General features: G+C 38.7%; 2 protein-coding genes across 2 annotated transcripts in view; one reads left to right on the top strand and one right to left on the bottom strand.

Moving 5' to 3' along the window:
- nid2a (nidogen 2a (osteonidogen)) overlaps window positions 1-3,283 on the top strand; it is a 79,067-nt gene extending 75,784 nt beyond the window's left edge. The window contains 3 exon segments of the mRNA XM_036593408.1: window positions 347-470; window positions 1,143-1,255; window positions 2,846-3,283. Coding sequence (XP_036449301.1) covers window positions 347-470; window positions 1,143-1,254 — 236 coding nt within the window. The 3' untranslated portion in view covers window position 1,255; window positions 2,846-3,283.
- Window positions 3,284-4,304: 1,021 nt separating this feature from the next.
- rtraf (RNA transcription, translation and transport factor) lies at window positions 4,305-13,033 on the bottom strand. Its single transcript, XM_036593988.1, has 8 exons — window positions 12,842-13,033; window positions 11,361-11,485; window positions 10,436-10,535; window positions 9,478-9,558; window positions 8,438-8,526; window positions 8,284-8,352; window positions 8,122-8,170; window positions 4,305-4,923 (listed from the first exon to the last, which is right to left on the bottom strand). The coding sequence occupies exons 1-8, from the start codon at window positions 12,900-12,902 to the stop codon at window positions 4,769-4,771; spliced, it is 729 nt and encodes a 242-aa protein (XP_036449881.1). The 5' UTR covers window positions 12,903-13,033; the 3' UTR covers window positions 4,305-4,768.
- Between the last annotated feature and the right edge of the window lie 4,589 nt (window positions 13,034-17,622).

The following is a 17,622-nucleotide window of genomic DNA, read 5'->3' on the forward strand; positions in this document are numbered from 1 at the left end:
TTTCCAGTCTGCTTTACCTTTCAAGGTCAACTTGCCCCTCTCTTCACTGGGTCAGTAGGTACACACAGGCCTGTCTGTGAACCCAGGGTCTAGAATCTCCTATGCAGACAGACTAAGGCCGACCCTTTGTGAGAGAATTAATATTCTCTGTTAGCCAAAACTACCTATTTGATTATTGATTACAATCTCTAATCTATTTGATTATTGATTAAGGGAATATTTATTCAAAATCTCTGTCGGGTTCTTTCCTTTACTCATCACTACTGTACTTAAATAAACAGAAACCCTGTACACACTAAACACAATTCTAATAATTAATTGTTGTTTTTTGTTTTTTGATGCAAAGGGACGAAGCGTCTGGAGTGCATCGCACCTGATGGAACGGGCAGACGCATCATTCACAGCAACCTGAACTATCCCTTCAGCATGGTGTTCTACGGCAACCACTTCTACTACACAGACTGGAGGAGGTGAATTTCAAACAGATGTTCTTGCTTTTAGAGTTTGTCCCCCCTTTTTCTGCAGTAACAGCCTCTACTCTTCTGGGCAATGTTACAACATTGCTGTGAGGATTTGATTGAGCATTAGTGAAGTCAGGTACTGATGTTGGATGGTCAGTTCTGGATCGCTCCAACTCCTCCCAAAGGTACTGGATGGAGCTCCATCACTCCAGAGAACGCGGTGGAGCAGCATTGTAGACCTCTAGACCCCACTTGGCATTGGGCATGGTGACCTTAGGCTCATGTGTGGATGCTATAGAGTGTGCACACAGTTGAACTCCTGTGTCAGCAACAGGGGAACTTATTAGAAGGGCTGTCTGGATAATTTTAGATATGGTCTATGTTTCAGACAGCAGTAGCTCTTTATTACCTCTCAGATCAGTAGTTAGTAAACCAAGACAAATCAGTGTTTTTATAAGATTGAATTCCCGTAGCAGTCTTTTAGAAATTTCATGGTTGCAGAAAAAGGTTAAAAAGCCTTTAGAAGTCACTTGACAAAGGCCTGTGCCAGAACACACTGGGTGGAGTGGCTTTTTAATCTATTAGTCAAATGGTTAAAACTCAGTTCTGTACTTTTTGAACCTGTATCCGTAGTGCAGTGCCCCCCACGCTCGAATTTTACAATACTGATGTTTATTCCAGGGATGGAGTGATTGCTGTAAGTCGAGATTCCAGCCAGTCCACAGATGAGTACCTGCCTGATCAGCGGTCGCATTTGTACAGCATCACCGTGGCAACCACCAGCTGTTTATAAGGTACGTAACGTGAAGAATTCTTTCTTTTCTTAGTTCTTTTGTTTGTTGTGCTTAACCAACTTAAAAACACAGCTTCCTTTTACATTGTCTGAACGTTTCATGATGAATGGACTGATAAATTAATATCGTGTGATATTAAAGTGTATTAGAACAGAATTTCACCAATTTTTCAAAATATAATTGCATAATGCATAATTTGATAGTTAGGGAGAAGACAATGTCATTCAGAGTGGTTTGGTGTGAAATGGTTGATTGTAGAGACTCAGATGTCTTTACAGTGGTGGTGATAGGAACCAGGGGTCACCATGACTACAACACAGATATAGACATTTTATTTACTATCCAAACCACCAGTGAACCTACACGAGTCTTCTGAGCTTTATGTGGAATGTTGATGATAGTAAATCTCCACCAACCAGTCATAAACAAACAAAAACAGGTCAAAAATCTCAGACAAAAAGTAAAAAAGAACTAAACAATTATATGGAATTATATGGGAAACAAAACAAGAACAGAACCAGAGCCAAATTAGCACAACAACCAACAGATGATGGGGATGATGAGGGGACAGAGCCAGAACGTTCTAAACTAGAAAGAAGCTGGGGGGGATCCTGTGACAAACCAAGACAATAATAAAGTTTCAGCTCAGCGTCATAATATTTACCCATTTGTTTTGTCTTAATTTAACAAAAAAAAAGGAAAGAAAACTTGGCTGTCGATGCGAGTCAGCTCCCTGCGTTCACCTAAAAGTGCCGACCACCGTGAGACACTGCAGACAATCTCCTAGGTCAGCGGTCCTTAAACTGGTCCTCAGGGACCTTCACATTTGCCCAATCCCAACTCTAACATAGCAGTGCAGCAAAAAAGAGGACCGTCTGTGGGTCCCTGAGGACCAGTTTGAGAACCACGGCTGTGTGACTGAGTGAAAATGACAGACTAAAACAACACAGGCTGTCAACTAAAAGCACTTTAAAGGGAAAAGTAGAAGGCACCTGAAGCCAAATCACTGTATTTCTGAGCGAGGTGACGAAACACCAGCGCCTCATACAAAGACTTCAAAGCATTTCAGGGCTTTGGAGACCAGAAGAGCGTCCAGAGAAGATGAGAGTGTGTGTTTTGTAGCTATACTAATATTCCATATAAAGCTTTTTTTCCTCCACACTGTTAGAAATAAAGGTTCTGTTCAGGTACATTTTTTGATCATCAAGGTTCAAACAGTGTAAATGTCCCCTCAAAGCTCCAACAGTGGTCTTAAGGTCCAGTTGTGAACCTTAAATACGTTTTTCCAGGTGAAAAGTTCGTATTTGTACCTTTTCATAACCGAATGTTTTAAACAGAACAGTAAAATAAAGTCCTGGAGACGAGACGGGGTGTGTGGAGTCAGTACAGCTTAGAACATATCATTTCAGTGGATTATGGTTCAGTTATGTTCCCTGACTAAAGGTACTGAGATGTAGCTTTGAGGGTCCCACTCCAGTGACAAGAGGGGAACTGACCCAGTGACAGTTTAGTACAATTTAGTTCAGTTTAGTTTATTTCTGAGAGATTTCCAATATTGACTTTGACCTAACATGTCATTATCTGTTGCAGGGAGGCAGTAATAGCAGAGCTCTCAAATGGTGCTATTTTTGGGGACGTTTCGGGCAGCCAGCAGCAACGCAGCACAGAAACGTTCACAGTCAACCCAAAGGCCGTCACCAATACCACTGCAAACTTGCAAATTCCAAGAAAACGGTGACTTTTTTGTACCCAGTTTAGTTTTGTAAATTTGTTTTATACCTCATTTCTTTCTACTGTATTTTTGTATGTGTTTTTTGATAAAATAAAGCCAAAGAGCCCCAAATTCTAGCCGTTATGCAACAAGTCCTGTATGTTGTTTATGTGTGTAAAATACACAGCAATGCAGTATTTCACTTGATGCACTAATAAGAATTTGACATAGCCAATGTTTTTTACCACGTCTTTTTTTTTATCCTTGTTATCTTGTTTGTAAGATGTGATATTTATAACAATAAAATGTGATTCACATTTGGACTTGGGTTTATTTATTTATTTGGGTCATTCTACAGGAATGTCCAATTCTGTGTCCCTTGCATTTACAGATATGTTACACTTGAAAAACATGTTAGGGTTACAATTTATTTACATTTTAAACTAAAACAATAACTTATTTGAACAATTACACCTTCTTGAGCCTCAATTTAGCAATATTGGTTTTTAAATCAATTATCTAGAATTCCAAGCACCACAGAAGAGCTCGTCCCCACAGTCATGTGTGAAGGGTGAGTGACATATTTTGAGGTAAAAAACATGTTTTTCTGCAATTTTAACTGAAATAATCTATACATGACTATGAAATATATGAAATAAATGACAAAGTTCCCCAGGAGTCGTGTCACTGGTGTTACCGCATAACAAAAATCTCTTATTCTGAAATAAAAGTCACACTGATGACGTCACTTGACTTCCTTTTACCTGTTTTCTGAGGATCTATGAAGAAAAGCACATGGTGAGTCCACTGTGTCTTTCAGTTATCAGAGATTTTCTCATTTAGCTCATGATTTCATATGAAGCTTTTAGCTGAAGTCACTGGTGTGACCGACTTTATTCTGAGGTCACTGTGAAAAAATAGAATACAAATGGATTAAATTTCATATTTTAGTGGATATTCCATGACTGACAACATGTGGTTTGATGCTCTGTAGCAGCCGTTCTGTAAAATGCATTGTTCATTAAAAATGTCTCTGGTGTTCCTTTATTATGTGTAACACCAGTGAGGATCAGTATCACCAGTGACTCCTATGGAGAGATAGAAAAGTGGACATTTTTGTAAAATGACCCATTTATATAATTCCTCAGCATCTTGGCATGGAAGTTGGATGTTTACTCAATGAACCGGACTGAGCTATTTGGCACAGCTGGATTCGGACGTTGTGCAAGACTGAGGCCCCTGCAGACTGCAGCTCGAGTTACTGCGAAACCATAACTGCATATTTACGGAGCATTAGCCTATTAGACGTTTACCTTATCTCTGTTAAAGAACAGAACACAACTGTTCACTGCATTTATTCTCATTTACATACATGCACACATACCACCGCAATCTTTTCCCTCCTTTTTTGATCAAAACAAAGCAAGACTGAAACCGAAAAGTACTTTTTTGACCAAAAAGACATTTCTCCAATTCCAAGGAACGGTTCTGTTGTAGTTACAGAAAACATCGAGTGCTTTTCTTTCATTAGGATCGTTCACAAACTGACTGTTATTGTAGTGTAAGTTTGCGATAAGAAACTCAAATGTGACCCCAATTTATCCAATGCACATTTTTTTAAAGTCTTTTTTTTAAGCAACAAAAAAACTGGTTCAATTTCATGTATCCATTCTGTCATGTCAGCAAGTGATTAAACGTTTGTCCAAACACAAAAATCCAATCAGCATTGAAGATTCCAGCCAGATGTTTCGGTGCGGCCCACACACAAACACTGCAGGCTGGCCAGAGGTCCAGGAGGCTGATCATCTGCCCACCTTTCCCAGGCGGTGGTCTGTCTTGGGGTCAGCGATGATGGCCTGGACGGCCACGATCGCTTCGTTAATCCGCGTCTGCAGCTCTCGCAGCTCCTCGATGTGCAGGAGCCGAAGGATCTGAGCTGCTTCGTTAAGAGTGGCATCTACGGGTGAAAATGAAAAAGAAGGAAAAATGTTGTAAAATATTAAAAATGGTTGTGTGATACTAGAATCGTGTTAGATTTATTGTCCAGTAAAGTCTGAGTGAAACAAAACGAAGACAGAAATATAATAAAAAATGGCTTAAAAATTGCTCATCAGAGCTACAACTGTCTGTGTGACCTAATATTGTAAGGAGCACATAATTGACAGCCGTCAGTCTGACATGTCCATCCTGCAACCTCTGACGCAGAACTAAACCCAACAATCATGGAGGAATGAGTGAAATGGACTCTGCATGTCGCTGCTGTGGGAACAAAACCACATATCTCCATTTTTGTCGTTTTTCAGTTTTGACATAATCTGAAAATGCCTGTTGCTCTTTACATTATGTGTAAATTTCCTGATGAATGGACCAAAAGAAACGGCCCAAAATTACTTGGAAAAAATTCTGGTTCCACTGACTTACATTAAAAGTAAATTAGGTTCTTCCCTTCTCCTGTAAAGTTACCATTTTGGAGATATCATTTTTTGTTCGGACAGCAGCGACATGCTGCAGGCACCACTGTGTCCACTCACTAAAACATTACCCTGCTTTTATATGGCAATGTCTTAATAAAGGCTCTCATTCACTTTACTGCTGGATCTGCATCCAGGGAATGCTGGCAAGGCTGGCTGAACAAACAAATGGACAAACGGACGACCTGCAGACAGACAAGCTACATCAGTTATGCCTGCTAGTTTATCTTTTGCTTGGTGGTTAGCTTTCTCTCTGCAAGTTTCTCTGAGTCAAATGACTCAAGACTAGCCACGTTTACATGCAGCCAAATAATCCGTTAATAATCCGACTAATCCGGAAAATAATTCGTCCATGTAAGCACCTCAGTCTGAATAGTCGAGTCTGATTGAGGCCATTCGGAATACTGATCGAGGTGGGGAATCCTGTAAATAATCCGTTAAATAGAAGAATAATATCCGTGTAAACGCCTGTATCTGATTACATTCCCTATCGGAAAGTTTAAGTCCGTTCTGATCATGTTCGTCACGTCATAGTGAAAGTTTATCCCGTTCAACATGGCGGAGCAGAAACTGGTCTGCAGAGGAGACGAAGTTTATGCTCTGATCTTTAAAAGACGGCGGTGGGACGGACGTCCAGCTTATGTGTCTCAGAACACGACGTCTTCCTCTCGGCCTTCTTTAATAAGGACATGTGAAGGACGTTTTCCTGAGTCTGACATCATTTTAAAGTGATTATAAACACAAGCACTGCTCACTGCTGCTCATCTCACTCTGACTGGACTCTGACTGTGATGCTCGTTGTCATGGTAACGTCTACACTAAGTGGTTCTCTACGTATGCGTCTAAGTTTGGATCAGATTACTTGTAGTGTGAATGTAAACAGAGATTTTCCATCAGATTGTTGAGTAGAGTGAGAATAAACACCTCAGTCTTAATCTATAAACTGAATGTATTCAATCAGACTGGAGAAAATCTTTGCCTGTGAACACAGCCAGTGTGAGGAAACAGTTTTGTTAAAGCTGTGAAGGTGGAAGGAGCCACATCAGCCCTGTGACTGAGGGAGCTGCTTACTAGAACACTACCTAAGATTAGGGCTCCTAGTTTACATTGAAAGAAGATTTGGGTTCCCTGGGGACTTTAAGAGTTCACACAGAGTTGCCACTTTATTGGAAACACCTACCTTGTACCTACAATCACTGGCCATTTTCTCAGAAACACCAACCATATAGTTCCACAACATAAGAGTACAGTTACAGACTGTAGCCCTGCACAATTTATCAATCAATCAACATTTATTTAAACTCATTTAACTTAAGACAGGAAAAAGGGATTGATAATATGTAGAAACATATCAAATAATAAAAGTAAATTTAATAATAAAAATGACTCAAATCAGGTAAGTATGTAAAAAAAAGGAAACATTAATAAAAAAAACAAAAAACAGAATATATAAAACGATAATTAAAGGGTAACTAAAATGTAAAAGTTAATAAAATCAAAAGAAGATAAATAAAACAAAAGGAGGATAAGATCAAAAAAGAAGAAAAATTCTTAAATAAAATGACTAAAATTATAATAAAATAATCAGAATTAAAACAAGAATAAGAATATGAATAATAATAAATGAAAAACAAATTCATCAGCCCCCCTCTGCTCTATTCATCATTCAAGGGACTACCACAAAACCACCACTGACCAATACTATGTGGGCGGTGGTCCACTCTCAGCACAGCAGTGACACTGACACAGTAGTGTGTGTGGTGCTGGTGCAAGTGTATCAGACAAAGCACTGCTGATTGAGTTTTTACATACTTCAGTGTCACTGCTAGGTTGAGAGAGGAAGGCCACCCAAAAATATCCATCCAAAAGCAGTACTGTGGTCAGAAACTGATCACTGATGAAGGTCCACACGATGACCAACACAAACCACATCAACAGATCAGCTACAGTCTCTAAGGTTGTAACCAAAACCAGATACTGCCGTATTAAACATACTGTACTAACGGAGGTTAGGGAACCAGCCCTGTGACCGGAAGGTTGCCGGTTCGATCCCCTCGGCTAACAGTCCCTGACTGAATTGCCCTTGAGCAAGGCACCTAACCCCCAATTGATCCCCAGGCGCCGTGGATAGGGCTGCCCACCGCTCCGGGCAAATGTGCTCACTGCCCCCCAGTGTGTGTGTGTTCACTACTTGTGTGTGGGTGTTTCACTGCACGGATGGGTTAAACGTGGAGGTCTAATTCCACAGTGTGCAAAACACAGTTGGCTGATGTTTCTGAATATCCTAATGTAGGCACTACTAAAGGCAGTACACTGTTTTATCACACTGTTTAGTGTGATAGTATGCGGTTTTGTATGCAGCTTAACTGTACACCAGCAAGGGAGGGGTTTCCAATAAAGTGGCCAGAAACAGAGCATCATTCTCAGGTCAAGGAGGGCCATAACACTGCAAAGTTTAGAGCTTAACCTGCTCTAACTCTCCAGTTCACTCATATAGAGGCTGTGAATTAGCTGATGAGTTTAATCAGGTGCGCAAAATGACTCAACAGTTTAATGTCCCTGATTTGTGTTCTGGCATGCAAACTATTTCAAACATGACTATGTAAGTCAAATATGACCCTAATCTAAAGTTACCCAGACACGAATCATCCACCAAGATGGTTAATTAGACGCAATAAACATACCTCCTGTGTCAAAGCCAAGAATGTGCTTGTCTAAAGCTACCGGTAAACCCTGAAGAGAAAAGAACAGAAGCATCTCACTGCATGTCACAATAACAACAACTACGTTAACATTATTACACATGCAAATAACACCAACTATAGCCACACGTTCATTACACTGACCTCCTTAGCCTTGCTAGCTTTTGAGATAGCCTCAGGCGTCAGCCGTTCTTGGATGAGGATCCTAATGGCCTATTAGACGATGAGACAGACACATCAGGTCAGAGCTGGAGTTAGACTCTGTCTGGAAAAGCACCTGGAAGGTTAACTGACTCACCTTGAGCATCACCAGATAGTCATCATGTCTCTGAATTTTGAGCAGGTTTGCGAGGGCCGTGACACCAGCCTTGAAATCAGGATTATTGCCTGGTGGAAACACAAACACCCACTTTAAAACTGTTTTTAGGAAGGCAGGTACCACAAAAAAGTATGACGTATATATGTTTTCTTTTTATTTGTGTAAACACACATATACACACACACACACACACACACACACACATATATATACACACACACACAAAAATCAAAGATCATGGAAACCTGAGAAACATCCTAAGCTCTGACTGGCCACAGTACTTTGAAAAGATTATTTTCTCTCTTACTGTTGCTGCACTCTCAGCCCCACTCTACACTCTACCTCATACACCATTGGTCAGTTTAAATAAATGAATAAATTAAAAAAAACATTAATAAATAAGTAATAAGACTTGTTCTTATGGCAGCCCAGTATTATGTGTAGCTATTATCCAACACTTGGTTTGTCTAATCAATATATAATGAAATTAAATCAGGTGTTTGGTGTGTTTTTCACTCTTGTTCATGTTTATTTACATATATATGTTTTTAAGACAAAAACACAGTTATTGCCAAGATAAATGGTTTTAAATGATGTGCGCCTCAGGCATCAGAACTGCTGCTCCATTTAAGGTGGAACGAGAAAACTCGAACAAGAAGCTGGTGAATATCTGACTTCAGCTTTATATCACTGAAGAATCAGGGGTGGGTGATAATAAATAATTGCCCCCCCCCTCTTTGAAAGCATGTAATGCAGTGAGGAGCTGAACTTCACCCTCCTCTGCTGTCACTGCAGACTGGCAGGGTCACCTACAGAGCAGCGCTGGTAGCTGATAATGAAGTGATGCTCTTTTTATTTGAGGGTCTCATTTCAGAGGGAAGATTTCAACCACTACCCTGTAACTCAGTTCTAAGGGGCAAAGTGACACTCGAAAACAAGGGATGGGGTAAAAATAAAAAACTGAAAAAGAGAGACTCAAGACTATTATTACAGAAAAGCAAAGACGAGGAAACACTCACTATCCAGGTTAATGAGGGGGTCAGCTGGCTTCTGGGCATTACCGGCCTCGGCTGCAGGTGTGCAGTTCCTGTATTTCTCCACTGTGGAAGGACACAATGTGCACATAATTACACAGCAGGTATGCAAATATGGAAAAAAGCACAGAGAGTCTAGAGTTACCGACTGCTGTGGTGTCTTAGAAATGAAGAACTTCCTTTCAGAATTAAAGCCACATGCTGTAGCGGATTTCACACGGCCATCCTGGTCAGCAGGCCCATTCACTCAATATTCACCGGACACATTTGGCTTAAAGTAATTCTGCAGGACTGCAGCGCAGTGCAGCGACCACGTTACACTACGTTTGATCACTAAATCTGAGACAACACCGCCATCTAGTGGTCTGTAGTTACATGGACGTCTCAATGTCCAGCACTACAGACTCTGTGCGATCGTTCCTATTCACAGCCCATGAGTCAGTATTGGTCATTTTTGCATTTTTAGACACATTTTAAAAACTGCATTTAACTGATTCAGTGCATTTTGTTCTGTTCTTATCAGTTATTTTTGTTCTCTACATTATTTACTGTACATATTTTCAGATTAGAAGTAATGTCTGATTTTGAGGCCAGGATTCACATTGATTTTTGATCTGCTTAGTATATAATTAGCTTTATATCATCGCTGTCCAAAGAAAAACAAGTATCTCCAAAATAGTAACTTTATAGGAGAGGGCAAAAATCTTGAGCTGTTATTCTAAGCAATTTTGGAGCATTTCTATTGGTCCAATCATCATGAAGATATATGTTTTTCATTGGACAACAATTTTATATGTGTATATACATATATATATATATATATATATATATATATAAAATATATATAAAAAAGCCATCTTTCACCTCTAGTTATGATCGCAGCAAAGCAAACCCCAGTTAAAGCACTGACAGCAGTAAAAGGCATACAGTAAGAGAACCATACCGTTATCACCGTATTCAAAACGAACTGCAAGGCCCAGCAGCCAGTCCACAGACTCTTCTCTCTCCTGGGCACTGAACGGGCAGTTCACATCTTGTAGATACTGTAATCAGACAAACGGGACAAGATTAAATAATAATTTGTTTCTGTGCATCCTGCTTCACAGTGCCGCATCATCATGAAGGAAAATAATAACCACCAGCAAAAATATGTTCACCTTGTGATTCACAAGTAAATAAAAATACAAAATGCTAACTTAACTTTTCCCATTACGGATTTGTGCTAAAATATGCATTAAAATATTTTAAAATACTGTCGCAGTCTAAACATTTTCTTACATCATTTGACCAGCTGCTCTTTTTATATTGTGTCAAAATTTCATGATGAATGGACCAATAGGAAGGCTCCAAAATTGCTTGTAATTAAAAAACCTCATTATATTAACTTACACTGAACATAAAGGACATTTTTGCTGTCTTCTGTAATTTTGCCAATTTGAAGACACTTGATTTTCTTTGAACTGTGATGATACATTAATATTAAAATAGTGTCGATATTAAATACAATTTTAATTAAATTTGCTTTATACATTTTCATACATACTCAGTGATTGGATCATATTCATTCAGGATCTGACCTGGTCTACACCAGGTACAGTTAGAGGCTGCAGCCCATCTGTTGATTAGCCTCCTCAAGTCCTTCATCAACGGTCATTTTTCAGCACCACACAAACTACCATGTCAATGTAACTGCTGTACTGAGAATGAACCACCATCCAAATAATATCTGGACAGCGGTCTTGTGGTCAGAAACTGACCAATGATGAATGAGTGGGAGGCCAATGGTGCAGCAACATATATGTATATATATCGACACTATTTTATATATATATATATATATATATATAAACAGTAAGAGGGAAAATAACCTTTTCAAAGTACTTTGGCCACTCAGAGCTTGGGATGTTCCTCAGGTTTCCACGATCCTCGATTTTGTAATGTCTGATTTTTTGATCCTCGAGCCAAACGATGAAATTTCTGAACTCGGTTTCATCTGAGTTAAATAAGAAGAGCAAAACAAAAGCATGTAAATGAGCACAAAAATAAACATATCATCCTTTATTTTGATCTAAATGCATTAAAGGACCCAAGTGTTTTTAAATCTAAACTTCTGCCTTCTCCCATATTCTGAACAAAATCTATAATAGTGGTACAGAAATTTTACATTTTTAACATTTAAGGATTTTATTCCAAACTCTGACATTTCCTATAGTTTACAACAGAATAGTACACAAGTTTATAGATTACTATAAGACAGTACTACCCAAACATCACACACAGGTAAAAATTTTGCAATTCTTATACTATTATCATACACCACTCAGCCATAACATTAAAACCACTTCCTTGTATCTACACTCACTGTCCATTTTATCAGCTCCACTGACCATACAGTTATACAGTTACAGACTGTAGTCCATCTGTTTCTCTGCATCCCCTTTCACACTGGTCTTCAATGGTCAGGACCACCACAGAGCAGGGTGGTGGATCATTCTCAGCACTGCAGTGACACTGACGTGGTGGTGGTGTGTTAGTGTGTGTTGTGCTGGTCTGAGTGGATCAGACACAGCAGTGCTGCTGGAGTTTTCAAACACCTCAGTGTCACTGCTGGACTCAGAATAGTCCACCAACCAAAAATATCCAGCCAACAGCGTCCTGTGGGCAGCGTCCTGTGACCACTGATGGAGGACTAGAGGATGACTAACACAAACTGTGCAGCAGCAGATGAGCTATCGTCTCTGACTTTACATCTACAAGGTGGACTGACAAGATAGGAGTGTCTAATAGAGTGGACAGTGAGTGGACACAGTGTTTAAAAACTCCAGCAGCACTGCTGTGTGTGATCCACTCAGACCAGCACAACACACACTAACACACCACCACCACGTCAGTGTTACTGCAGTGCTGAGAATGATCCACCACCCAAATGGTACCTGCTCTGTGAGGGTCCACGGGGGTCCTGACCACTGAAGAACAGGGTAAAAGGGGGCTAACAAAGTATTAGAGAAACAGATGGACTACAGTCTGTAACTGTAGAACTACAAAGTGCCCCTATATAGTAAGTGGAGCTGATAAAATGGACAATGAGCGTAGAAACAAGGAGGTGGTCATTATGTGGCTGATCAGTGTAGGTCGGTTCTAACTGTCTGGCCTGCAGTCACAGAGCCACATGTAGTAAATTCAGGATCAAGCGGATTAAAACGTTAAATTTTAAATTAATATTCCACAATAATCATTAAGTTCACAGCCTAATCTGACAGTTTGTTTACTCTGTGGTTTCCTGTTCAGTGTGGATCTCGGTTTTGTCCACGTTCACGGCTGTTTTTCCTTTTTTCACCTCAAGCCTCACCTTTGCAGTCAAAGCCCGCGGGGTTGTGATAATCTAAAGCGGTCAGTTTCCTACGAAACATGCTGATTCTGCAAAACAGAAAGATTTAAATAAACAAAATATATTTTAATGTGTAATGAAGACTGAAGCTGCTCCTCCAGCACTGAGAAACCAGATCCGACGTCCGGTCGGCATGGGCCGCCAATTTTCCAAAATAAAAGTTCAACCAGGAGCAAATTGAAAAATTAAGCTGAAGAAAAAAAGTTGAAAAAAAAAAAAACCTTTATATTTACTATATGTCAGCCATCAATTAATCTGTTCAGTGGTAAAATAATTAGAAATATATATGTACATGATAATAAATTAGCGATCAAATTGGAAAAACAATTTTGTAAATTAGACCAATCACAGATCGCTTCAGCAACGGATGTGACGTCGATTCTCATTTCCATATTATGTTGACTTTCACCACGTTTAAGATTTCTTTCTTTTTTTTTGTTTATTCATGCAATCAATGTACAAACAGATGAGTAACCATATCACAAAAACAAATAATAATAATAATAATAATAATAATAACGATAATAATAATAATAATAATAATAATAATAATAATATATTAATTTTAAAATGGGGGGGAGGGGGTGTTAGGGGAGACACAATCCCTCCCTGGTATCTTTCAAACTTCATAAATTAGTTTTACTAACTTTTGGCATTTTTCTTTTCCATGCGCTCTAAGGTACCAAAATAGGACATGAGCTCCTTATGAAAAGTGTAAAAAGGTGGTGTTGTTTTTATAAACCTTACTTTGTGTATGAAAAATCTTCCTAACAATAAAATAACATTTACAATCAGAACATCCATATAGAACATCTGCCTTTGTAAAACCCACCATCTTTGGGTTAAATAATGTAAATCGTCCCGAAATGTGTTCGAGTCCTTACAAGAAACAAATAAATGCCCAGTTGCTTCAATATCGTCGCTGTCCAATGAAAAACATGCATCTCCATTTTTTGCGATTTTTATTTTTCTGCGTCATTTTAGCTCAGCAGCTGTGCTTCACATTGTGTGAAGATTTCATGATGATTGGACCAATAGGAATGCTCCAAAACTGCTTAGAATAAAATCTCCTTCCATTGACTTACATTGAAAGTGAAGAAGGTTTTTGCCCTCTCCTGTAAAGTCACTATTTTGGAGATTTTCATTGGACAGTGACGGAATCTTCTTTACAGAAAGCGCAAACATTTTCATCCAAATTAAACCTTTGTCTCAGAAACTCTTTAGATGGATATATTTGAAATGAACATCCTTAGCTTTTGTGGGGGGGGGGCAGGAGATGTAATATACATAGATCTGAGTTTACATATATAATCCTTTGGGAAAAAAAAAAGAAGAATTGAATTTCTGAAACAAACATTTGGGTACAGTATCGTATTGAAACAGCTCCTTAGAAAGTAATTGGAAAATTCTGCATGTAAAAATTCTGTTACTTGTATTAGGAGCTGGGAAGTTGAGGGTCAGTGTCCACTTCTACACGTTACACAGCTCGTGGAATTGCCTTAATGACAGACGTTCAAGATTTCTACATTTACAGTTTAAAAATTAAGCAAAGTTCAAATAACAGATGTCATCACTACAACAGCCTCAACAGTACAGAGCAGCAAACAGCATTCAGATAAAGGCTTGAAAGATATTTAGGTTGCACGACTGACTATGAGGATGGAGAATAATTATTATTTTTAAAGAGAAACTCCGCCCTCAGACCTTTCTTTTCATTAACAGCTGAAATGCTCTGCTCTGTAGTAATAAAATATACCAGCCTTGCTTAAGATGTGAACCCATCTATCCAAACTGTAAAGATATCATTTTTATCCTGGTCAGTTCCGCCTCTGCAGCGCCCCCACTGGTTCAACTCTGCTATAGGCTAGGATGACGTGTCTTGGTACCAAAGTACCTGAGAACTTGTAGAGAGGAGAATTACCACTCTGCAATGTCTTCCGGGTTTCTCAAACACTAGAGGGCGCTCCCGAGCGAGTCCAAAATGAATGGGTTAAGATGGAGCATTTCAGTAAAATCATAGTTTATAAATGCTGAAACATTTTTAATGTAAAAGAATTAATTCATATCCTGAACACAGAGCAGCATAAGACATTTTAACACTGCTGTTATACTTTTAAGAGCTTTTAAACTCGAGTTATAGGGGTTTAAAACGGCGCCTCATGTACGTTCATGATGTCGGTGAGCGCAAACAGCCAATGAGCTGCTCCACTCACCAATCAGCACTCAGTAGCAGTAACGTTAGCGTCCTGCTGCCCAAAACCCCTTTAATGTAGAATAAAGGAAACATACAGGTGAGATTTCTTTGCTTTTTTAGTGAAATCCATCCTTCTACTGTCTAAAATTAAAGGAAGGTTCTGGTTCAGTGATTAGAAACTATTTTAACTTTTCGTTTTTAGTCGTTTATCTCCATTCACTCCCATTCATTGAGGACTCCTTCGTGGGCGCCCTCTGCTTCTTAACAGTCTTCTTTTTGATATAACGGGGTGAATAGCAAGAGGCCAGGCTCCTCACGAACCGGCTCTGCCCAAAACCCGTTTGCTGGCCACTTCCTGTTTCCCCCATTATATCAAAAATAGAACTGCTAAACAGCAGAGGGCGCCCACAAGCGAGCGAGTCCTCAATGAATGGGAGTAAATGGAGCTCAACGGCTAAAAACGAAAACTCACCTGTATGTTTCCTTTTTTCTACAGCAAACGGGTGCTGATTGGTTGTGGGGCGGAGTGGCTCATTGGCTGTTCGCGTTCACTGACGTCATGACATACATGGGATGCTGTTTTAAACTCCTATACTCTTAAAGTATAACAGCGGTGTTAAAATGTTTTATGCTGCTCTGTGTTCTGGAAATGATCGTATTCTTTTACATTAAAACTGTTTCAGCATTTATAAACTATGATTTTGCTCAAATGCTCCATATCAACCCATTCATTTTGGACTCGCTCGGGAGCGCCCTCTAGTGTTTGAGAAACCTGAAAGACATTGCAGAATGGTAATTCTCCTCTCTACACGTTCTCTGGAAGTACCATGACATGTCACAGTATGCAAATAAGTCAGCCAATTAGCTTATTATTATTATTAGTTCTTGGTTATTATATTCGTAGATATTGTAGTTTTTACAATTTTAGTCCCAGCTAGGTTACCTTTGCTGAAATTACTCAGTTAGCTATATTTAGTTGTCTTTCAAATTATTTATTATTTAGGAATTCAGCCTTTTCCAGTTGGGAGCGATGGGCCTATCACGGGTGTAGAAGCAATGTTGGGCTGCATATGTTGCCCACTAATCCAGTCTTAAATCCCTGTCTTTAATGCTAGAGCATTTTGATGAAGTGAAACAAGTTGTCAAATGTCTACGACGGCGTTTTAGGGCCGCTGTTAATAAAAATAAAAATAGTATACTTCGAGAAAAAAGTCATAGTATTTTGAGAAAAAGTCGTAATATTTCGAGGAAAAAGTCGTAATATTTCGAGAAAAAAGTCGTAATATTTTGAGGAAAAAGTCGTAATATTTTGAGAAAAAAAGTCATAATATTTCGAGGAAAAGTCGTAATATTTTGAGAAAAAAGTCAATATTTTGAGGAAAAGTCGTACTATTTCGAGAAAAATGTCGTAATATTTCAAGAAAAAAGTCACAATATTTTGAGGAAAAAGTGGTAATATTTCGAGAAAAAAGTCATACTATTTCAAGAAAAAAGTTGTAATATTTCGAGAGAAAAAGTCGTAATATTTCGAGAAAAAAAGTCTTACTATTTTGAGAAAAAAGTCGTAATATTTTGAGAAAAAAGTTGTAATATTTTGAGGAAAAGTTGTAATATTTCAAGAAAAAAGTCCTAATATTTCGAGAAAAAAAGCCTTACAATTGTTTTCTTTGACTAACCTCACTGAAGATGTCTCTTGTATTTAAAGTGAAACATGAAAAGGTATAGGCAGCAAAAATAAACATTTTAAATTATTCCTTGTTATACTATTATAATGTTTAATCATTAGGGTGCAAATATTTGTGTATTCTGTATTTTGTATATATATATATATATATATATATATATATATATATATTTTTTTTTGTGTATATGTATAATTGGGCATGTATGTAAAATTGTGTGTTTAAGTAAAATTGTGCGTGTACATGTTTAATTGTGTGTGCATATATGTATAATAATGTGTGTATATATAATTGTGCGTGTACAAGAAAACCCTTGTACCTTGTATGTTACCTTTACAGGAGAAGTAAAAAACGTACTTTACTTTCAATGTAAGTCAATGGAACCAGACATTTTTCCAAGTCATTTTGGGCCGTTTATTCTGGTTCATTCATCTTGAAATTTACACACAACGTAAAGGACAACAGGCATTTTCATATTATGCCAAAAACTGAAAAACGACAGAAATGGAGGTAGGAGGTTTTCTTCTGCCAGCAGCGATATATATAACTAGAAAAGTGCATTTCCTAAAGGAAATGCGGAATGGTTGCGCCACCGTTACTATGGAATTCTATAGGAGGAATGAGGGACGAAAACAGTACTCATAGAGGAATGTGGGTCAGTATGGCTGTGATTTAGAGCTTGGAGACCTGATCTGAAAGAGTACATGTACTTTGGTGGCTGTTGAGAAAAAGACAGATGAGGGCTTTGTTGCGAAAGAAAATAAATGGGACTCTATGGGAGGAACGAGGAATGAATAAACCACAAATAGATAAGTGTGGGTCAGTGTGGCTGTGGATTACAGCTTGGGAACGTGCCCATGCATTTC

Source organism: Colossoma macropomum, unplaced genomic scaffold (genome assembly GCF_904425465.1).
Source record: "Colossoma macropomum unplaced genomic scaffold, Colossoma_macropomum, whole genome shotgun sequence".
NCBI classification, from domain to species: domain Eukaryota; kingdom Metazoa; phylum Chordata; class Actinopteri; order Characiformes; family Serrasalmidae; genus Colossoma; species Colossoma macropomum.